General features: G+C 42.0%; 1 protein-coding gene across 9 annotated transcripts in view; it reads right to left on the reverse strand.

The window, feature by feature from the left end:
* DLG2 (discs large MAGUK scaffold protein 2) overlaps nucleotides 1-24,350 on the reverse strand; it is a 1,666,258-nt gene that overhangs the window by 439,696 nt on the left and 1,202,212 nt on the right. For all 9 annotated transcript variants that reach the window (XM_073661710.1, XM_073661711.1, XM_073661715.1 and 6 more), the window contains one exon: nucleotides 3,442-3,597. In XM_073661710.1, the coding sequence (XP_073517811.1) occupies nucleotides 3,442-3,597 (156 nt within the window). The remainder of the gene's footprint in view (nucleotides 1-3,441; nucleotides 3,598-24,350) is intronic.

A 24,350-nucleotide genomic window follows, 5' to 3' on the forward strand; every position in this document is an offset into this window, starting at 1 on the left:
AAATTGTACATTCACACTGAAGGCATCAAAACTATGAATTAACACATGTGGAATTATATACTTAACAAAAAAGTGTGAAACAACTGAAAATATGTCTTATATTCTAGGTTCTTCAAAGTAGCCACCTTGTGCTTTGATGACTGCTTTGCACACTCTTGGCATTCTCTTGATGAGCTTCAAGAGGTAGTCACCGGAAATGGTCTTCCAACAATCTTGAAGGAGTTCCCAGAGATGCTTAGCACTTGTTGGCCCTTTTGCCTTCACTCTGCGGTCCAGCTCACCCCAAACCATCTTAATTGGGTTCAGGTCTGGTGACTGTGGAGGCCAGGTCATCTGGCGTAGCACCCCATCACTCTCCACTCACTCTGGAAGAGGTTTTCATCCAGGATATTTCTGTACTTGGCTGCATTCATGTTTCCTTCAATTGCAACCAGTCGTCCTGTCCCTGTAGCTGAAAAACACCCCCATAGCATGATGCTGCCACCACCATGTTTCACTGTTGGGATTGTATTGGGCAGGTGATGAGCAGTGCCTGGTTTTCTCCACACATACCGCTTAAAATTATCCCCAAAAAGTTCTATCTTCATCTCATCAGACCAGAGAATCTTATTTCTCATAGTCTGGGAGTCCTTCATGTGTTTTTCAGCAAACTCTATGCGGGCATTCATATGTCTTGCACTGAGGAGAGCCTTCCCTCGGGCCACTCTGCCATAAAGGTCTGACTGGGGGAGGGCTGCAGTGATAGTTGACTTTCTCCCATCTCCCTACAGCATCTCTGGAGCTCAGCCACAGTGATCTTGGGGTTCTTTTTTACCTCTCTCACCAAAGCTCTTCTCCCACGATTGCTCAGTTTGGCTGGACGGCCAGGTCTAGGAAGGCTACTGGTGGTCCCAAACTTCTTCCATTTACGGAGTATGGAGGCCACTGTACTCTTAGGAACCTTGAGTAATGCAGAAATTCTTTTGTAACCATGGCCAGATCTGTGCCTTGCCACAATTCTGTCTCTGGGAACCAAAACAAATAAAGTCCAGCGGAGGAACCCTTATTTTGGCATTTTTCTTAAAATCTTTTTATTCTTCAACAATCCTTAAAAGAACATCATTCCTTTTCGGACCAGGTATGTACATACAGTGGGCACTTTGGGCAGTGTAGAGCACACAGCTGTCTAGGTATGCGTTTCAACCGTATAGGTCTTCTTCTAGGTCTTCCTTCCTTCTTTTCTTTTTTAATAAATTTTAACAATTTCTACATTTGTTTTTTTTCAGTCAGGATGGGGTGCAGAGTGTACTTTAATGAGAAAAAAAAATGAACTTTTTAGAATTTACCAAATGGCTGCAATGAAACAAAGAGTGAAAAATGTAAAGGGGTCTGAATACTTTCCATACACACTGTATATATACACACACAGTACATATACATATATATATATACACACAATATATATATATAATATTACTGTATTCCAAGAGTCATAACTATCATCTCAATTGGCATAGCTGCGGGGCCTTGACTTGGGCAAGAGGAGAGGTATTTTTTAACAGAATCACGTTGTAACACCTGTAAGGATTATAATGCTTCTTTTTATGGGGTTGTGATTTAAAGGAAAAAAAACAGCAAATAACATTTTTCTTTCTTAACTTTCATAACTTTTCTTAACTTTATTTTTTAAAAGTGACAGAGGGAGGTTCTTGCTGTTCTCTAACCATTTAGATGCCACGATCTACTGACCATAGCCTCTAAAGCGTTAAAATGTGGGTGAGTATGAAAGGGAAAGTAGTAGGAACCATAAAATACATAGCGCAAGCTCCCCCTTATGACAACCTTTGAAGGAAACTTGACTCCTATTTGAGGAAACTCCTGGACATTTTAGGAGAGTCTGCATAGCCACATGTTCAATATAGGTTTTTCTAATGGGCTCTAATCAATATAGGACCTTTGTAGCAAGTCCTCAATTCCTCTGCAGCACCCCCACAGGAGAAATGAGGCATTACATCATAGCTCCCAACCGTCCTAAATCCAAATGGCCATTTCTTGATTTGGGGAGCTGTTACGTTGCTCCATGAGTTCTGTCCCAATTTCAACTATATCTGAGTCCGTATGACATAGATACATCTAGATATATTGATGAAGTTGCATTTCGACATATCAGACATGATGGTGTCTCTAGATCCCCTGCTTTGCGAAGCCACAAACAGCACAGGCCGGAGAGGCTCATTGTGGGAATGAGGCTAAGTGAGGTTTTTCTTTTAGTCAGTGCACTATTATGAGTGTGAAGAAGGGGGACCATTACGTAGTGGTGCTGTTTGGGAATCATCATGTGTGAGGGGAATAGTAGGGGCATCATAATGTGTGAGGAACATTGTGGAACATTGTGGAAGCATAAAAATGTGTGGGAGCATTGAGGTGCATCAAGTGTGAGGGGCATTAAGATGTGTGGTGCATAGTGGGGACATGAAAATGTATATCAGGCATAATGGTTGATGGGTATAGTGGGGTTACCATAATGTGTGAGGGGCACTGTGGAAGCATCATAAAGTGTGGGGGGAAATTTGGAGGCATCATATTGTCTAATGTGTTACTGTGAGGGGTGCTATGTGGCATCATAATGTGTCAGGGGCACTGTGGGGCATCTTAATGTATGGGTGTTTGTGGGGACATCATACTGTGAGAAACATCATAATGTGTGTGTGGTGGCACTGTGTAGGGCATCATATCGTGTGAGGGGCATTGTGAGGCATCATAAATTGTGGAGGGCATTGCTTTGGTATCACCCTGTTTGGGGCCACTGTGTAGGGCATCATAATGTGTGAGGGGCATTGTGATGCATCATAAATTGTGGGGGGCATTGTGAGAGCATCAGTTCGGTCGGGGCACTGTGTAAGGCATCATATTGTGTGAGGTGCATTGTGAGGCATCATAAATTGCGGGGGGCATTGTGACGGCATCAGCTGTGTCATCAGCTGTGTGTGGGGCGCTGTGTGGGGCACTGTGTGGGCATCATAATGCATGAGGGGCATCATAAATTGTGGGGGGCATTGTTTGGTCAACAGCCTGTTAGGGGGCACTGTGTGGGGCATCATAATGCGTGACTGGCATTGTGAGACATCATAAATTGTGAGGGACATTGTGAGGGCATCATCCTGTTTGGGGGCACTGCGTGGGACATCATAATATGTTAGGGGCACTACAGAGGTATCATAATACTGTGAAGGCATCATACTGTGTGGAGGGGCATCATACTGTGTGGGGATGCATTAAATTCCATGGGGCCATGAAAGGGCTATTGTAGTGGGTGGGTACATAAGGGGCTTGGATGTGCTGGGCTTTCCAAATCGAGAGCTGGGACTTCACAGTCTGAATTTAACTCAGACTGTGAAGTCCCAGCTAGGGCATTTGAAACATTTTGTAAGCCTGAGACCCCCATAAAATGGTGATTGTCACCTGGAAATTTCGGATTCTGGAAGCAGACCTCCATGGAAATGAGGATACGGAGATGTTAGGAGGAAGCTTTTGTCACATTCTACCGGGGAATAATGCCTCGGAGAGGAAGGTTTGTCACTGAATTTATTGACAGTGCTGTATACCGGCTCCGGAGACCTAAAAGAGAGGAAGGACTATTACAATAAAGTTAAAAAAAATCCAAAAAAAGTGACTGAAGAAGCATTTACTACTACAGATGCCCATCCAACCCTAGGGGATACAAATCCTGAGGTCGTCCTCCACTGTCAAATTGTCAACAATTATTTTAGCCACAATTATTTCAGCCAGAAACCCACTGATCAGTGCAAAAAAATCCTTTAGCGATGACAAGGAGAAATAATCCCATACTGATCTACCATTGGGTTCAATGTAATGGGTATAAAATCTATATGCAGTGAGCTCCCCCTAGTGGCAACCTTCTTATGAAAAATCTGTGAAAAGCATACATGCTGTAATAATTATGCAGCTATAAGTACCATGATCGCCTGATCCGACTATCACCGGCCTGTACAATACTATCGCCGATAATAGTGCCATCACATTTTCAGCTAGGTGCACCCAAAACAAGTTGACGCACTTGTATCCCCCCTTCCCTTTTGGAAATGCTGTGCTCGTCTATGCAAACAAGTAACCTCTGACAAAATCTACCTTTGGCAGCCATATTGGATACAAACACACATGAGGCTGCTAAATAAACATCTTAAGTAAATTATCCCTAAATAGATATTTTTGGGAGATTTGGTGGCCATATGGTGCAAGGCCTTACATATTCTGCAGATAGGGATTTAGAAGTGTTTTTTTGTTCATGGCTTCCCGTTAGCGTTCAGTTTTTAGACTGGTAGCTATGGTCAAAGCCTTGAGTTTCTTAGCAACCAATCAGAGTTCATCTTTCATTTTTCCATAGCTTTTTTAGAAATGGAAGCTGAGCTCTGATTGGTTGCTATGGACAACAAAGAGAGCTATACTAATAGACATTATCGATAAATGAGGCCTACGCCTCTGTATGAAGCCTGAGACGTAAAGTGGAAGACTCATGCTCTTCTAATAAAACCCTATTGTTAATTAGAGGGAAATAGGATTCAGTGAGGACCCCGGAAAACAATACAAACATAACGTTGTCTCAGGTGGACGCCTCTTTAAATTGATTGTCATAGTCACAGAAAAACACAATAGCTTGACAATAAAAATACATAACCTGGTTTAAAAAAACATGGACTCTTGTTTATTGTAATGTAGTACAAAGCCGCTATATGGACGTGAGCATGCGGCCATGCATAGAAACCTCTCCCTAAACCATTACAACATGGAGCGGGACTGACATGAGCATTTAGGTGGTGTGATACTAGTGCCATTCGTCTCCCCTTGTAACATACCTGGCGGCGTCCTTGCATGGTGGTCCATCTCCCACTGTGCAAGAGGGCGCACTTGATCTCCTGTCCAGAATGTCTCTCTGGCTTCCCTCCATGCTGTCTGTTTGTGTCTGTTTCTGCTGCTTAAGGGCGGCGCCCGATCACTTCCTGCTTTTTGTACCTGCTGTGGGTCACACCCCTTGTGCGTCCTCAGCCTATTGCTGTCTGTCACTTGGTATATAGCTCAGCAGCTCCCTTCTATCCCTGCCTGAGCATAGTGTTTCCTTCAGTGTGTGCTTGCACTCTGAAGGTGCCAGGTCCCGTCTCTTGTCTCCTGCTTTTTGTATCAGTTCCCGTGTCTGAACTGAGTCCTGTATGTCTCCTGCTTTGCGGTATCAGCTCCCGTGTCTGAACTGTGTCCTGTATGTCTCCTGCTTTGCGGTATCAGCTCCTGTGTCTGAACTGAGTCCTGTATGTCTCCTGCTTTGCGGTATCAGCTCCTGTGTCTGAACTGAGTCCTTTCTGTGTTCTCTTGTTTGTCCTGTCTGAACTCGCTCCTAGCCTGTTCCTCCTGCCTTCTAGGGGCCGATTACCTAGACCCGTTCCTGTATCTTGTCTGACCTGTCTGAACACGCTCCTTGCCTGTTCGTTCCGCCTTCTAGTGGCCGATTTCCTAGACCCGCTCCTGTGTCTGGTCTGTCCTGTCTGAACACGCTCCTTGCCTGTTCGTTCCGCCTCTCTGGGGGCCGTATTCCCGGACCCGCTCCTGTATCCCTCTGCAGTGTCGGTCTTCTCCGTACACTCAGTTCCAGTCTGAACTCTCTCCTGTCCTTTACCTGTTTTGCCTCTATGTCCGTTCCCTTCCTTTTTCTGCAGAGTCTGAACTCGTACCTAACTCCTGCTTGTTGTCTCTGCAAGTACTGTGTGAGTATCTGGCTCTGTCTTTCCCTTCCTGTCTGTTCCGTGTGAACAGAGCCCTGTCCTCCCTGCTCAGCCTTGTCTGCACTCTAGCTGTGCTTGCCTGTAACCCTCTGCCTGTATTGCTCCTGAGTCCCGGTGTGTACTGGGTCCTATCCCGCCTGTGTTCCTACCTGCTAGTGCCTCCCTGTCTGCACTCTAGCTGTGCTTGCCTTTACCCCCCTGCCTGCATACCCGCCTGCCTGCATACCAGTCGTGCCTGCCTATACCCACCAGTCTGTGTGCCAGCCTACCAGCCTGTTCCTGTATTCCCCTGTGTGGGTCAACAGCCGTGTCCGGGGTCTGTCCTGGAGTAGCACCTGGTCCCTCTGCTCGGTTCCTCCTTGGTGCACTGGCGTCGTATGCCGTCGTGCGACCCTGGTCGGATCGGGTGAATACTTAGTCACGCCCCTCCAGGCATTCACTCTCCGGCACGGTCCAGTGGAATCACTACCAATCACACGCACACGCCGCTTAGCCCGGGCGTGTGCATAACAGCATGCTCAGGCCATGGTTCCCGTTGAGCCCCACGGCCTTCGCTCTTTGAGAAGTTTTTCCAGCGAATACATGCATTAAAATAAATAAATAAATTTTTTTCCCCCTTTAGCTGAGTTCCAGGCGAATTACGCACCCGTCCAGATGGATCTATCAGCTCTCGTTCCTGCGGATCCGCCACGTTACTATGGGGATCCAAGACAGTGTCGTGCATTTGTGGAGCAATGCATGCTACACTTTAAGGCCTACCCTCTCTATTTTCCTTCCGATTGGGCTAAAGTGGCCTTTATGATTGACTACCTAGCGGGTGATGCCTTGAAATGGGTCACCCCCCTATGGGAAGCATGGGATCCTGTCATCCTTGACCTGCAGGCCTTCCTGGTGGCCTTTCGTATGGTCTTCGAGGACCCTAACTCTGAAGCCCCTGCTGAAGCTTCACTTCCCAATATCCCGGAGCAGCCCCGACGGGTAATGTGTGTGGGTAGCGCAATAGTCCTCCAGCCCAATGAGACTACTGCCCACCCAGAATCCTCACAGGGTGACTACGCTTTCCGGAATACTTCTCTCAACCTCAAGAGGCAGTCCAGACGTGCTAGACTTAGAGGCAAGCCGTCACGCCAGGGTCTGTCCTCCCTGAGACCTCCTGACCCCAACCTTGAAGTCCCTACTGAAGCTTCATCTCCCTGTATCCCGGAGAAACCCCAATGGGTAATGTGCGTGGGTAGTGCACCAGTTCTCCTGGCCGAAGAGACTTCTGCCCATCCAGACTCCACACAGGAGAACTTCCTGCACCCGGCATCAGATGCTTCTTTCTCTTTAACCGGTGTGCATGTCCAAGGATGCTCCAAAGCTGTGGTTACCTCAGAGTCTGTGCACCTCTACTACCTGGCGGAGGATCCCCTGTTGCCTCCTGAACCCTCCGGGATACCACTCGATGACAAATGGAGAGAGACTTCTCTACACCCGGTACTCAATACTTTGTCCGCTTCGTCCTGTGAGCCTGACAATGGGTACCCCAAAGTGGTAGTTACCTCCGAGTCTCTACACCCCTCCGACCAGGCGGAGGATCTCCAGTTGTCTCCTGAACCCTTCGGGGTGCTACCTGGTAGCGAAAGGACAGAGACTCCCCTATACTCTGTACCTGATACCTCGCTCGCTTCGTCCAGTGAGTCCAACCTAGTGTACTCCGAAGCAGAGGTTACTCCTGAGTCTCTACACCCCTCCGACCAGGCGGAGGACCTCCAGTTGTGTTCAGAATCCTTCGGGGTGCCACCTGGTGGTGAATGGACAGAGACTTTCCTATATCCTGGATCTGATACCTCGCTTGCTTCGTCCAGTGAGTCCGACCTAGTGTACTCTGAAGCAGAGGTTACCCGTGAGTCTCTACACCCCTCTGACCAGGCGGAGGACCGCCAGCTGTCTCCAGAACCCTTCGGGGTGCCACCTGGTGGTGAATGGACAGAGACTTTCCTATACTCGGTACCCGATACCTCGCCTGCTTCCTCCAGTGAGTCCGACCTAGTGTACTCTGAAGCAGTTGTTTTCTCTGAGCCTCTGCACTCTTCTGACCCGGCGGAGGACCTCCAGTTGTTTCCTGAATCCTCCGGGATACCACCAGATAACAAAGAGACAGTGACTTTTCCTCATTATGTACCTGATAACCCGTCTATTTCTTCCTGTGAGCTTGACAAGATGTACCTCGAAGCAGAGATTACCCTTAAGTCTCTGTCCCCCTCCAACCCAGTGAACGACTGGTCCTCGAATTCCCTGCGGAAGATTCTGGCAGGCCTGAAGAAGAGGGGGCGTAAGGGGGGAGGTACTGTAACATACCTGGCGGCGTCCTTGCATGGTGGTCCATCTCCCACTGTGCAAGAGGGCGCACTTGATCTCCTGTCCAGAATGTCTCTCTGGCTTCCCTCCATGCTGTCTGTTTGTGTCTGTTTCTGCTGCTTAAGGGCGGCGCCCGATCACTTCCTGCCTTTTGTACCTGCTGTGGGTCACACCCCTTGTGCGTCCTCAGCCTATTGCTGTCTGTCACTTGGTATATAGCTCAGCAGCTCCCTTCTATCCCTGCCTGAGCATAGTGTTTCCTTCAGTGTGTGCTTGCACTCTGAAGGTGCCAGGTCCCGTCTCTTGTCTCCTGCTTTTTGTATCAGTTCCCGTGTCTGAACTGAGTCCTGTATGTCTCCTGCTTTGCGGTATCAGCTCCCGTGTCTGAACTGTGTCCTGTATGTCTCCTGCTTTGCGGTATCAGCTCCTGTGTCTGAACTGAGTCCTGTATGTCTCCTGCTTTGCGGTATCAGCTCCTGTGTCTGAACTGAGTCCTTTCTGTGTTCTCTTGTTTGTCCTGTCTGAACTCGCTCCTAGCCTGTTCCTCCTGCCTTCTAGGGGCCGATTACCTAGACCCGTTCCTGTATCTTGTCTGACCTGTCTGAACACGCTCCTTGCCTGTTCGTTCCGCCTTCTAGTGGCCGATTTCCTAGACCCGCTCCTGTGTCTGGTCTGTCCTGTCTGAACACGCTCCTTGCCTGTTCGTTCCGCCTCTCTGGGGGCCGTATTCCCGGACCCGCTCCTGTATCCCTCTGCAGTGTCGGTCTTCTCCGTACACTCAGTTCCAGTCTGAACTCTCTCCTGTCCTTTACCTGTTTTGCCTCTATGTCCGTTCCCTTCCTTTTTCTGCAGAGTCTGAACTCGTACCTAACTCCTGCTTGTTGTCTCTGCAAGTACTGTGTGAGTATCTGGCTCTGTCTTTCCCTTCCTGTCTGTTCCGTGTGAACAGAGCCCTGTCCTCCCTGCTCAGCCTTGTCTGCACTCTAGCTGTGCTTGCCTGTAACCCTCTGCCTGTATTGCTCCTGAGTCCCGGTGTGTACTGGGTCCTATCCCGCCTGTGTTCCTACCTGCTAGTGCCTCCCTGTCTGCACTCTAGCTGTGCTTGCCTTTACCCCCCTGCCTGCATACCCGCCTGCCTGCATACCAGTCGTGCCTGCCTATACCCACCAGTCTGTGTGCCAGCCTACCAGCCTGTTCCTGTATTCCCCTGTGTGGGTCAACAGCCGTGTCCGGGGTCTGTCCTGGAGTAGCACCTGGTCCCTCTGCTCGGTTCCTCCTTGGTGCACTGGCGTCGTATGCCGTCGTGCGACCCTGGTCGGATCGGGTGAATACTTAGTCACGCCCCTCCAGGCATTCACTCTCCGGCACGGTCCAGTGGAATCACTACCAATGACACGCACACGCCGCTTAGCCCGGGCGTGTGCATAACACCCCTTTGGTACAACGTAAATGCGGGATGCCAATCAGTTGCCATGGAAGCCATGGATCTGCAAAAAGCACCTGTTGCCGCCATCTTAGTAGCCCCGTGAAGCTCAGCTAGAGGCTGGGCTTCATTAGAGACCATGATTTTCACTATATACCATACTTCAAAATTCAGTATTGCTGCATCTGTAAAAGTCAGATCCATCAAAGTATAAAATGTATTAACTTATAAGATAAATACGGCAAAAAAAAAAGAGAAACACCAAAATTGTCGTTTTTGCACTCCCACAAAAATGCAATAAAAAACAGTCAAAATGTAATATGTACCCCAAAAGGCTACCAATAAAAACTGTAGCTTAGCATGCAAAAAAACAAACAAACCCTCACAAAGTTCCATTAATGGAAAAATAATAAAAAATGATGCGTCTTAAAAAATGGCGACAAACAAATATTTAATTTTGTTTTACAAAATTTTGAATTTTTTTAAGTCATTAAAATAATAAAAAAATAGTACAGTATCACCATAATTGTACTGACCTGGAGAATCATGTTGCCAGGTCATTTTTACTGACCAATGAATGCGGTACAATCAAAACCCCAAAAATCATAGTGAATTGTTTTTTTACCCACTATTTCACTCCACCTGGACACACAGTCGATGGTTCGCTCATCAGAGAGAATCAGATCGATTATGTAAATGACACTCAGATTAAATTCTCATCAGTTTTATCCGAGTGTCACCTTACTATTGATTGGATTCTCTCGCATGAGAAAAATGCAGCACAAGTGCCAAGAAGATGAAGAACTTTCTCCATCTTCTCCATTGTCTGTGTCCACGTAAATCGAACCAGAAATCTCCCCTATAATACAAAGACCGCTGCTTTGCTAGAACTTTCTTCTTTAACCTTTCTGCATCCTACGTCTACTTAAGCATAGCAAAAAAAAATAAAATTGAAAAGAAAGATAAACAACATGGACTTGCTCCTTATGTTCAAATCTACAGTAAAATGCACGGAGTAGATTGGGAATAAATTGCCCTCACGAAATTGACAGGTATGACAGATAATTCTATGAGCCATGAAATCAAGGAGGATTTCTGCTGAGATACACGAATCTGCACTACACGGACATAGTACATGCAAATTCATGCTTGCAGAACACAGGGCAAGCAGTGTATAAGGAATAAATGTTGCGTTCCGGACCATATTAATATTTTACTAGTCTTGTCAGTTACTTTTATGACCTTTATTCACACTTGACAACTCTCCCACAATATCCAGGAGGCTCCTATTAAAAGAAAAGTCCTCCCAGGCTAAAGGAAGAATTGGTAAGGCTTCAGGATGGCACCAACTCTCCCAGACCTCCCCAAAAGTTGTGGAGGAGGTGTGCCAAAAATGTGGAGAGGACGTGAAATACCCATGAATGGGGCTATGAGTAAAAATTTGTAGATACCTACCAAAGGGGTACAAAGCATGCCACATGCAATGTCCTCCCAAAGGGGTACAAGGTATGCCACATGCAGTGTCCTCCTAAAAGGGAACAAAGCATGTCACATGCAGTGTCCTCCCAAATGGGTACAAAGCATGTCACATGCAGTGTCCTCCCAAAGGGAAACAAAGAGTGCCACATGCAATGTCCTCCCAAAGGGAAACAAAGCATGTCACATGCAGTGTCCTCCCAAAGGGAAACAAAGCGTGCCACATGCAGTGTCCTCCCAAAGGGAAACAAAGCATGCCACATGCAGTGTCCTCCCAAAGAGGCGCAATGTGTGACATATTCAGTGTCCTCCCAAAGGAGTACAAAGCGTGCCACATGCAGTGTCCTCCCAAAGGGAAACAAAGCGTGCCACATGCAGGGTCCTCCCAAAGGGAAACAAAGCATGCCACATGCAATGTCCTCCCAAAGGGAAACAAAGCGTGCCACATGCAGGGTCCTCCCAAAGGGAAACAAAGCATGCCACATGCAATGTCCTCCCAAAGGGGTACTAAGCGTGCCACATGCAATGTCCTCCCAAAGGGGTATAAAGCAGGCCACATACAGTGTCCTCCCAAAGGGGTACAAAGCGTGCCACATGCAGTGTCCTCCCAAAGGGAACCAAAGCATGCCACATGCAGTGTCCTCCCAAAGGGGTACAAAGCATGCCAAATGCAGTGTCCTCTCAAAGGGAACCAAAGCGTGCCACATGCAGTGTCCTCCCAAAGGGGTTCAAAGCGTGCCACATGTAGTGTCCTCCCAAAGGGGTACAAAGCATGCCACATGTAGTGTCCTCCCAAAGGGGTACAAAGCATGTCACATGCAGAGTCCTCCCAAAGGGGTACAAAGCGTGCCACATGCAGTGTCCTCCCAAAGGGAACCAAAGCATGCCACATGCAATGTCCTCCCAAAGGGAAACAAAGCATGCCACATGCAATGTCCTCCCAAAGGGAAACAAAGCGTGCCACATGCAGGGTCCTCCCAAAGGGAAACAAAGCATGCCACATGCAATGTCCTCCCAAAGGGAAACAAAGCATGCCACATGCAATGTCCTCCCAAAGGGAAACAAAGCGTGCCACATGCAGGGTCCTCCCAAAGGGAAACAAAGCATGCCACATGCAATGTCCTCCCAAAGGGGTACTAAGCGTGCCACATGCAATGTCCTCCCAAAGGGGTATAAAGCAGGCCACATACAGTGTCCTCCCAAAGGGGTACAAAGCGTGCCACATGCAGTGTCCTCCCAAAGGGAACCAAAGCATGCCACATGCAGTGTCCTCCCAAAGGGGTACAAAGCATGCCAAATGCAGTGTCCTCTCAAAGGGAACCAAAGCGTGCCACATGCAGTGTCCTCCCAAAGGGGTTCAAAGCGTGCCACATGTAGTGTCCTCCCAAAGGGGTACAAAGCGTGCCATATGCAGTGTCCTCCCAAAGGGGTTCAAAGCGTGCCATATGCAGTGTCCTCCCAAAGTGGTACAAAGCATGCCAAATGCAGTGTCCTCTCAAAGGGAACCAAAGCGTGCCACATGCAGTGTCCTCCCAAAGGGGTACAAAGCATGCCAAATGCAGTGTCCTCTCAAAGGGAACCAAAGCGTGCCACATGTAGTGTCCTCCCAAAGGGAAACAAAGCGTGCCACATGCAGGGTCCTCCCAAAGGGGTACATAGAGTGCCACATGCAGTGTCCTCCCAAAGGGAAACAAAGCATGTCACATGCAGTGTCCTCCCAAAGAAGTACAAATGACAGACAGGACTCTGGGATGGAGCAACCTGGAGGATCACAGCAGCGGGGTTAGTACACCTATATTAGTAAGTTATATAAATTTCTTTTTACAGATGAGACCTCGTTATAGATGACATTTAGGACCACCTCTCATCTAGCAATGGAGAACGACCACAAAGGATTTCTTTCTTTTTGAAGGACTCAGTAATGAGCCCCTTGATTTCAGAGGGAATTGTGTAATTATTAGTTTCCCCTGTGGAGGTACTGCAAGGAAATTTAACATATAAGATAGGAGTACAGTGCTCCCTTTGTCAGGATACCATTCCCACAAAAAATGTCCAAAGCAAACAAGCAAGTCCTATTGGAAATTAGTCTCTTGGCAAAACACAAGTAAAGTCAGTTTCAAGTTCTACATTGCACAGAGGTAAAACTACATAAGAAAATCCAGGGAGACAAGAATATATAAGATCAATGTCCTAATGACAAAATGTTTCCAGTAATGACATCAGCTACTATTACTTGAAAGATTATCTCATTAATATTCACCTACAAAAAATAACAAAATGTTATCAGATCTAAATATTTATATTCATAAAGAGAATGAAAAGTTCCTGAAAAAAACCCACAAAAAAATAAGCTGCCATACTCCATCATGCAACTAGATGGCGATATATACTCAATATTCTGACTCATAATAAAGAATTTTCCCTTATTTTTTGGTCAAATCTGATATAATCTTTAAATCAATACAACTATAAAAACAGAATAAAGGTTTATTACTGATTATGATTTTCAGTCTATAGAGGAATGCCTTATAGTATATATTATAGTATGCTTACAAAAAGCTCATATTTAAATATATTCTTCATATGATTTTTCCCTTGAAGTTGTTTTATTCTTGTACATAGGAGCAGTATTATAGCAGTTATATTCTTGTACATAGGGGCAGTATTATAGTAGTTATATTCTTGTACATAGGGGCAGTATTATAGTAGTTATATTCTTGTACATAGGGGGCAGTATTATAGTAGTTATATTCTTGTACATAGGAGCAGTATTATAGTAGTTATATTCTTGTATATAGGGGCAGTATTATAGTAGTTATATTCTTGTACATAGGAGCAGTATTATAGTAGTTATATTCTTGTACATAGGAGCAGTATTATACTAGTTATATTCTTGTATATAGGGGGCAGTATTATAGTAGTTATATTCTTGTATATAGGGGCAGTATTATAGTAGTTATATTCTTGTATATAAGAGCAGTATTATAGTAGTTATATTCTTGTATATAGGAGCAGTATTATAGTAGTTATATTCTTGTACATAGGGGCAGTATTATAGTAGTTATATTCTTGTACATAGGGGGCAGTATTATAGTAGTTATATTCTTGTACATAGGGGCAGTATTATAGCAGTTATATTCTTGTACATAGGGGGCAGTATTATAGTAGTTATATTCTTGTACATAGGGGCAGTATTATAGTAGTTATATTCTTGTACATAGGAGCAGTATTATAGTAGTTATATTCTTGTACATAGGGGCAGTATTATAGTAGTTATATTGCTGTACATAGGGGCAGTATTATAGTAGTTATATTACTGTACATAGGAGCAGTATTATAGTAGTTATATTCTTGTACATAGGAGCAGTATTATAGTAGTTATATTCTTGTACATAGGGGCAGTATTATAGTAGTTATATTCCTGTACATAGGGGCAGTATTATAGCAGTTATATTACTGTACATAGGAGCAGTATTATAGTAGTTATATTCTTGTACATAGGAGCAGTATTATAGTAGTTATATTCTTGTACATAGGAGCAGTATTATAGTAGTTATATTCCTGTACATAGGGGCAGTATTATAGTAGTTATATTCTTGTACACAGGGGCAGTATTATAGTAGTTATATTCTTGTATATAGGAACAGTATTATAGTAGTTATATTCTTGCACATAGGGGGCAGTATTATAGTAGTTATATTCTCGTACATAGGAGCAGTATTATAGTAGTTATATTCCTGTACATAGGGGGCAGTATTATAGTAGTTATATTCTTGTACATAGGGACAGTGTTATAGTAATTATATTCTTGTACATAGGGGCAGTATTATAGTAGTTATATTCTTGTACATAGGGGGCAGTATTATAGTAGTTATATTCTTGTACATAGGGGGCAGTATTATAGTAGTTATATTCTTGTACATAGGGGGCAGTATTATAGTAGCTATATTCTTGTACATAGGGGGCAGTATTATAGTAGTTATATTCTTGTACATAGGAGCAGTATTATAGTAGTTATATTCTTGTTCATAGGGGGCAGTATTATAGTAGTTATATTCTCGTACATAGGAGCAGTATTATAGTAGTTATATTCCTGTACATAGGGGGCAGTATTATAGTAGTTATATTCTTGTACATAGGGACAGTGTTATAGTACTTATATTCTTGTACATAGGGGCAGTATTATTGTAGTTATATTCTTGTACATAGGGGCAGTATTATAGTAGTTATATTCTTGTACATAGGGGGCAGTATTATAGTAGTTATATTCTTGTACATAGGGGGCAGTATTGTAGTAGTTATATTCTTGTACATAGGAGCAGTATTATAGTAGTTATATTCTTGTTCATAGGGGGCAGTATTATAGTAGTTATATTCTTATACATAGGAGCAGTATTATAGTAGTTATATTCTTGTACATAGGGGGCAGTATTATAGTAGTTATATTCCTGTACATAGAGACAGTGTTATAGTAATTATATTCTTGTACATAGGGGGCAGTATTATTGTAGTTATATTCTTGTACATAGGGGCAGTATTATAGTAGTTATATTCTTGTACATAGGAGCAGTATTATAGCAGTTATATTCCTGTACATAGGGAGCAGTATTATAGTAGTTATATTCTTGTATATAGGAGTAGTATTATAGTAGTTATATTCCTGTACATAGGGAGCAGTATTATACTAGTTATAATCTTGTACATAGGGATAGTGTTATAGTAATTATATTCTTGTACATAGGGGCAGTATTATTGTAGTTATATTCTTGTACATAGGGGCAGTATTATAGTAGTTATATTCCTGTACATAGGAGCAGTATTATAGCAGTTATATTCTTGTACATAGGAGCAGTATTATAGTAGTTATATTCTTGTACATAGGGACAGTGTTATAGTAATTATGTTCTTCTACATAGGGGCAGTATTATTGTAGTTATATTCTTGTACATAGGGGCAGTATTATAGTAGTTATATTCCTGTACATAGGGGGCAGTATTATAGTAGTTATATTCTTGTACATAGGAGCAGTATTATAGTAGTTATATTCTTGTACATAGGGACAGTATTATAGTAGTTATATTCTTGTACATAGGAACAGTATTATAGTAGTTATATTACTGTACATAGGAGCAGTATTATAGTAGTTATATTCTTGTACATAGGAGCAGTATTATAGTAGTTATATTCTTGTACATAGGGGCAGTATTATAGTAGTTATATTCCTGTACATAGGGGCAGTATTATAGTAGTTATATTCTTGTACATAGGGGCAGTATTATAGTAGTTATATTCTTGTACATAGGGGCAGTATTATAGTAGTTATATTCTTGTACATAGGGGGCAGTATTATAGTAGTTATATTCCTGTACGTAGTGGGCAGTATTATAGTAGTTATATTCTTGTACATAGGGGCAGTATTATAGTAGTTATATTCTTGTACATAGGGGGCAGTATTATAGTAGTTATATTCCTGTACATAGAGACAGTGTTATAGTAATTATATTCTTGTACATAGGGGGCAGTATTATAGTAGTTATATTCTTGTACATAGGAGCAGTATTATAGTAGTTATATTCTTGTACATAGGAGCAGTATTATAGCAGTTATATTCCTGTACATAGTGGGCAGTATTATAGTAGTTATATTCTTGTACATAGGAGCAGTATTATAGCAGTTATATTCTTGTACATAGGGGGCAGTATTATAGCAGTTATATTCTTGTACATAGGGGCAGTATTATAGTAGTTATATTCTTGTACATAGGAGCAGTATTATAGTAGTGATATTCTTATATATAGGGGCGGTATTATAGTAGTTATATTTTTGTACATAGGGGCAGTATTATAGTAGTTATATTCTTGTACATAGGAGCAGTATTATAGTAGTTATATTCCTGTACATAGGGGGCAGTATTATAGTAGTTATATTCTTGTACATAGGGACAGTGTTATAGTAATTATATTCTTGTACATAGGGGCAGTATTATAGTAGTTATATTCTTGTACATAGGGGGCAGTATTATAGTAGTTATATTCTTGTACATAGGGGGCAGTATTATAGTAGTTATATTCTTGTACATAGGGGGCAGTATTATAGTAGTTATATTCTTGTACATAGGGGGCAGTATTATAGTAGTTATATTCTTGTACATAGGAGCAGTATTATAGTAGTTATATTCTTGTTCATAGGGGGCAGTATTATAGTAGTTATATTCTCGTACATAGGAGCAGTATTATAGTAGTTATATTCCTGTACATAGGGGGCAGTATTATAGTAGTTATATTCTTGTACATAGGGACACTGTTATAGTACTTATATTCTTGTACATAGGGGCAGTATTATTGTAGTTATATTCTTGTACATAGGGGCAGTATTATAGTAGTTATATTCTTGTACATAGGGGGCAGTATTATAGTAGTTATATTCTTGTACATAGGGGGCAGTATTGTAGTAGTTATATTCTTGTACATAGGAGCAGTATTATAGTAGTTATATTCTTGTTCATAGGGGGCAGTATTATAGTAGTTATATTCTTATACATAGGAGCAGTATTATAGTAGTTATATTCTTGTACATAGGGGGCAGTATTATAGTAGTTATATTCCTGTACATAGAGACAGTGTTATAGTAATTATATTCTTGTACATAGGGGGCAGTATTATTGTAGTTATATTCTTGTACATAGGGGCAGTATTATAGTAGTTATATTCTTGTACATAGGAGCAGTATTATAGCAGTTATATTCCTGTACATAGGGAGCAGTATTATAGTAGTTATATTCTTGTATATAGGAGTAGTATTATAGTAGTTATATTCCTGTACATAGGGAGCAGTATTATACTAGTTATAATCTTGTACATAGGGATAGTGTTATAGTAATTATATTCTTGTACATAGGGGCAGTATTATTGTAGTTATATTCTTGTACATAGGGGCAGTATTATAGTAGTTATATTCCTGTACATAGGAGCAGTATTATAGCAGTTATATTCTTGTACATAGGAGCAGTATTATAGTAGTTATATTCTTGTACATAGGGACAGTGTTATAGTAATTATGTTCTTCTACATAGGGGCAGTATTATTGTAGTTATATTCTTGTACATAGGGGCAGTATTATAGTAGTTATATTCCTGTACATAGGGGGCAGTATTATAGTAGTTATATTCTTGTACATAGGAGCAGTATTATAGTAGTTATATTCTTGTACATAGGGACAGTATTATAGTAGTTATATTCTTGTACATAGGAACAGTATTATAGTAGTTATATTACTGTACATAGGAGCAGTATTATAGTAGTTATATTCTTGTACATAGGAGCAGTATTATAGTAGTTATATTCTTGTACATAGGGGCAGTATTATAGTAGTTATATTCCTGTACATAGGGGCAGTATTATAGTAGTTATATTCTTGTACATAGGGGCAGTATTATAGTAGTTATATTCTTGTACATAGGGGCAGTATTATAGTAGTTATATTCTTGTACATAGGGGGCAGTATTATAGTAGTTATATTCCTGTACGTAGTGGGCAGTATTATAGTAGTTATATTCTTGTACATAGGGGCAGTATTATAGTAGTTATATTCTTGTACATAGGGGCAGTATTATAGTAGTTATATTCCTGTACATAGAGACAGTGTTATAGTAATTATATTCTTGTACATAGGGGGCAGTATTATAGTAGTTATATTCTTGTACATAGGAGCAGTATTATAGTAGTTATATTCTTGTACATAGGAGCAGTATTATAGCAGTTATATTCCTGTACATAGTGGGCAGTATTATAGTAGTTATATTCTTGTACATAGGAGCAGTATTATAGCAGTTATATTCTTGTACATAGGGGGCAGTATTATAGCAGTTATATTCTTGTACATAGGGGCAGTATTATAGTAGTTATATTCTTGTACATAGGAGCAGTATTATAGTAGTGATATTCTTATATATAGGGGCGGTATTATAGTAGTTATATTTTTGTACATAGGGGCAGTATTATAGTAGTTATATTCTTGTATATAGAGGCAGTATTACAGTATTTATATTCTTGTACATAGGGGCAGTATTATAGTAGTTATATTCTTGTACATAGGAGCAGTATTATAGCAGTTATATTCTTGTACATAGGGGGCAGTATTATAGTAGTTATATTTTTGTACATAGGAGCAGTATTATAGTAGTTATATTCTTGTACATAGGAGCAGTATTATAGTAGTTATATTCTTGTACATAGGGGCAGTATTATAGTAGTTATAGTCTTGTATATAGAGGCAGTATTATAGTAGTTATATTTTTGTACATAGGGGCAGTATTACAGTATTTATATTCTTGTACATATGTCTCTCTACCTGAATGACCTGACACATTTATGGATTACATGGATAGTCTATTGATGTCAATAAGCACCAGTTAATGGTTTATTTCCCTCGTAATGTCATTTTCCTCTACAGACTATAGCTGATCACAGGGGCTCCGAACAGTGGTATAACCTCCAATCAATTAATTTTGATGGACGGTTCTAAATAAAGTCAGCCTAATTGCTATCACAAAGGGCACAACACTTGCCCTTGTGTGACGAGGTGCCACAAATTCTGGCATTTAAAGTTAAGAGATCAAGAACATCCTAGTAATTGTATAGCAGTTTAGTATAGACAGTGCACAGTCCTGTTATTAGGTAATGTTATTTATCGCGCTCATGTTTGGTTACTGTATGTAAGTATTATTTGAGCACTGTGTAGTGGTTTTATTTTACATTCCAGTGCATAGGGGTACTAATGTATGTGTCAGGGATTTACCACAAATATCACAGCCCGGGAAGGTCACGTGAACCACCTGCTGTGATCTTTGGAGCGAACAGCTCTCTGTTACCCCCTATCGTCCAGACAGTTACACGATTGGCCAACGATTAATGGAGGCCACAGGCTATTTGCACTAACAGTCCGGTTATCGGAAAACTAACAGTGGGTGTATGGTATATATACCTCCGGATTCCAACACATGGAATATGTGTATATACCCCCGTATGATCACCGCAATAACCCAAGACTACTCGCTGCCTCCACCAGTCGTGTTTTAATCAGGCTGACTGGAGGTCTGGTTTCTGGTAGCGTATGGCTTTGAGGCGCGGTTACAGAACAAAAGGAACTGAACTGTTATATTTAATCCAAAAGGGGCAGTGTTTATAACAAACATACAAGAGATTTTACAAAGGGGACAAAAAAATACAGCATATGCAGTTAGATAAAATAAAAGGGATAAAACAATAGAAATTTACTATACCGATCAGAGATATGATTCAGCCTAGCGAAGGAGAGCCCTCCGTTTGAAGAACGTCCAGCTGACGGAAAATCGTGCATACACCGAAATGTATCTCTCTACAGGAACCCAGATCATAATTCGACTTGATGACCTTATGTGGGCAGGATTGTGGGCTGTCCTCAGCCCTTTAGGATTTTATGAAATCTCCAACTTCTGTGATAGCTTCTCTCAGGATGATCCCAGAAGTTTGAGATTGCCACCATATTGTCCATCGGGATTTTACCTTTCCATAGATAGTAAATGTCAGGAAAACGACACCCACTTTTGGGTCAGACCTTGCAGCTCTCTGGCGCCCCCTTATCCTGCTGGTCAAACACGGTATTGACCGAGGATAAGCACGGGTGCAGCTGCTCTAATTTATGTTGACTATTGCGGCACGTGATGTGACAGGACGTATATATACCTCCAGTTCCTTCCAGGAACGTATATATACCTCTGACCAGCCACCCTCAAACCACAATATCACATAAATACTGGTATGCTGCCACCACCGATAGCTTAACAGGTGGATCGGGTACCTGGTAGGTAACGTGAATTAGCGGGTGAGGAACGTGTTTGCTCGACATAGGACAAGAAGGACGAAACTGGTAAATAATGAATGATTTACTCCCAAAAGGGGGGCAGTGTTTACAAAATATATACAAGATATTATAAAGGAGACAATTTACATATATGCATAAACAGTTATTAAAATAAAAGGGATAAGTAATAGCAAAACCTGCTTCACAAGGTGATGGTCTCAGATTCTGTGGGGGGGATGGCTCCCCGGAAATTAGATTTGATTCCTCCACGCAGCATGTAGTGCATGCGTCTGACGTCCCTGGTTGGAATGACTTGAAAATGGCCGATTTGCTTTTTAGTAACAGGGCCAAATTATTAGGAACCACCCATATTGTCTACCTCACACGGGGGCTCGGTTTTGTGAAACCACCCAGCTGCATAGAACATAGAAACCTTCAGATTTCATATCTTGGTGTGGGTGGGTCCCACATCCAAGATGGAGACATCATGTTGGCCGTCACCAATATTCATGAAGATTGATATTAAATATGAAACCTCTATGACGCTCAGAAGCTCAGAATCCATTATCTCAGTTCCCGGTCATTCCTCAGTTATGCAAGTTATACTATTGTAATGGGAAAAAGGTGAGCGTTCCAAAAATGTGGTCCCGGTGTTTCTGACAGACCTGTGCGTTATTTAAATTGACATTAAACATTTGTACAATTAAACAATGGAGTTTTTTGGAGGGACTTTCCGGTTTGTACCAGTGCTTGCCCTGGACTGAGGTTTTATGGTGGGTCATAAAGATTCCTGGGTTGGGGTAAAGCAAAAGTGAGTTCTATGTACTCTCTACAAACGGATAGGGGGTGGGGGTGTTTCTTTTTCTTTGAGACATCTCTCGTTTTTTAAAACTCGGGCAAAAATACCTTTTGCCTGACAGTAAACATGGCATAGCTTGTGTCAGTTATATGTTCACTGAGTATTTGGAGCTCATAGGCAGGGGCTTCAGTTATGAAAAAATATGCATATTCTTCCACTATTAGCCCTCAGGCCGAAAATGAATGTCTCATCACAATCGGATTTATACAAATTTCGATATTCAATATTTCCTTTTTTGAAGACATTACGGCTGAGCGAAGCTGTTCTTATGAAAAGAATGTGTATACTGGGTGACTATAGCTCTTTCTAATTGGTGTAAGGTATCTGCTTTAATCCTCTTGAAACTTAAAAGGCCTTTTTCTGTCTTAACTATTTGTCCAATCTGTAACTCTTTGTCCATTCACAATGGACATCCACGTCCTCCTAGCCAGGGTCTATTGTAAATCTCAGTCTTTCTTACATCTACTTTCAGTCATCCGGCTTCAAAAGAACTACATGCATTTTAACTAAGATGGTTCGCATCTCTTTGCCAATTGTACAATCCTGCATCTAAGAGTGTCAACTGACTGGAAATCTGTGTGATAAGAAAAAGGAGGGGGGTGAGTGACTTCCGAGATTTTTAATATTTTCTATGAGAGTATGGCACTGCTATTTGAACACCATACTGAATAATTAGGCACAGTAATCTATGCGCCAACTGTAGACACTACACAATATAACATAAGGGTTTGGATATTGAAGCAAAATTAAAGGTAAAAAGCCCATGTCTTCTTTTAATTTAGTCTCTAGATGACCCTGCCCTCCCAGATGTAATCACTATATGTTCCTGTCCATAAATCTTTACATGGCAGGCGCCGATGCAGCATGACCCATATCAATACAACTTCACAAACCCCATGAAGTCACCAGACTACCCACAGACATATAGGAGGAAATGGTTAATTGAAAGTGCATTAAAGCCTTCCACTGATTTACAATTGACTTTTGTCCAAATCTAGAGTACATAAATCAACGGCAATGGAGGCTTATTGATCGGGATGACATTTTGTATCCGCTGGGGATGAAATACGGGAAAAGAACATTCCTACTAAAAGTTGTTGTGTGTCTCCACATGCATTTAGCACTGACGATTATAGAGAAGCATAGACATCATATTCTGCCTAGGACCTCAACATTAAAGGGGTTTTCAGCCTTTTTAATTAAAAGGATGTGAAGCCATCCTGATTAAGGAATTAAAGAAGCCATACTTACCCCCGGAATATGCCCTCCTCGCCTTAGGGCTCTTCAGAGTCGGAAATGATGATGTCACAACCACTAGTGATCTCATGGCTGACGCCACTGATTGGCTGCAGGATAAGATGACTAGAGTCGGCCAACATCACTTCTAGTCTAGCGGAGACTTTCGGAGTAGCAACACTGATGGATGCCAGGGGAAAATATGGCTTTTATTCTTTTATCAGGATGGTGACTTTTTATAAAGAGGGGAAAACCTCTTTAAAGATAAATTGAACATTATGTAAAACATAAACAAATATCACCATAAATCATACATTAAATGCTTTAATCTACACCGAGCAGCAGTGAAGGTGGTTAGAGATGTAACATTAAAAGGGTTCTTGGCTTTGGAGAGTCTCTTTTGGTTACAAAAAACATCAGAAAATAAGCTGATCACCGAGTGTCCCAGCGATCAGCGGAGAAACGCTGCAGCAGTTCTTTGTATTCCCCGCACTGCCCCCACAGGGGAAATAAAGCATTACACGGTTCTTAATAAAATTAATGTGCGTCCAAATAATGTGTTGGGTCTTCCAGAGTGAGAGATACTCTTGGCAGAGGCTATCTGCTCCAGTCAACATGCATCTGTCACCAGATTTAACAAAAGAAATTTCAGCCACTATCTATTAGATCTCTTAGACCCGATGAAGCTGGTGTACTTTAAAATCTCATGTCACAATGGCTCTATAATTTAGGCACCAAAAAGAATATATTATGAGTTTAGCTATAGAGTGAGAGCACTTATGAGTCTACGTACAGTACAGACCAAAAGTTTGGACACACCTTCTCATTTAAAGATTTTTCTGTATTTTCATGACTAAGAAAATTGTACATTCACACTGAAGGCATCAAAACTATGAATTAACACATGTGGAATTATATACTTAACAAAAAAGTGTGAAACAAGTGAAAATATGTCTTATATTCTAGGTTCTTCAAAGTAGCCACCTTTTGCTTTGATTACTGCTTTGCACACTCTTGGCATTCTCTTGATGAGCTTCAAGAGGTAGTCACTGGAAATGGTCTTCACTTCACAGGTGTGCCCTGTCAGGTTTAATAAGTGGGATTTCTTGCCTTATAAATGGGGTTGGGACCATCAGTTGTGTTGTGCAGAAGTCAGGTGGATACACAGCTGATAGTCCTACTGAATAGACTGTTAGAATTTGTATTATGGCAAGAAAAAAGCAGCTAAGTAAAGAAAAATGAGTGGCCATCATTACTTTAAGAAATGAAGGTCAGTCAGTCCGAAAAATTGGGCAAACTTTGAAAGTGTCCCCAAGTGCAGTTGCAAAAATCATCAAGCGCTACAAAGAAACTGGCTCACATGAGGACCGCCCCAGGAAAGGAAGACCAAGAGTCACCTCTGCTT

The sequence above is a fragment of the Phyllobates terribilis genome, unplaced genomic scaffold (genome assembly GCF_046119375.1).
Source record: "Phyllobates terribilis strain yellow unplaced genomic scaffold, ASM4611937v1 Scaffold_2__4_contigs__length_985480577, whole genome shotgun sequence".
In the NCBI taxonomy this organism is placed as follows: domain Eukaryota; kingdom Metazoa; phylum Chordata; class Amphibia; order Anura; family Dendrobatidae; genus Phyllobates; species Phyllobates terribilis.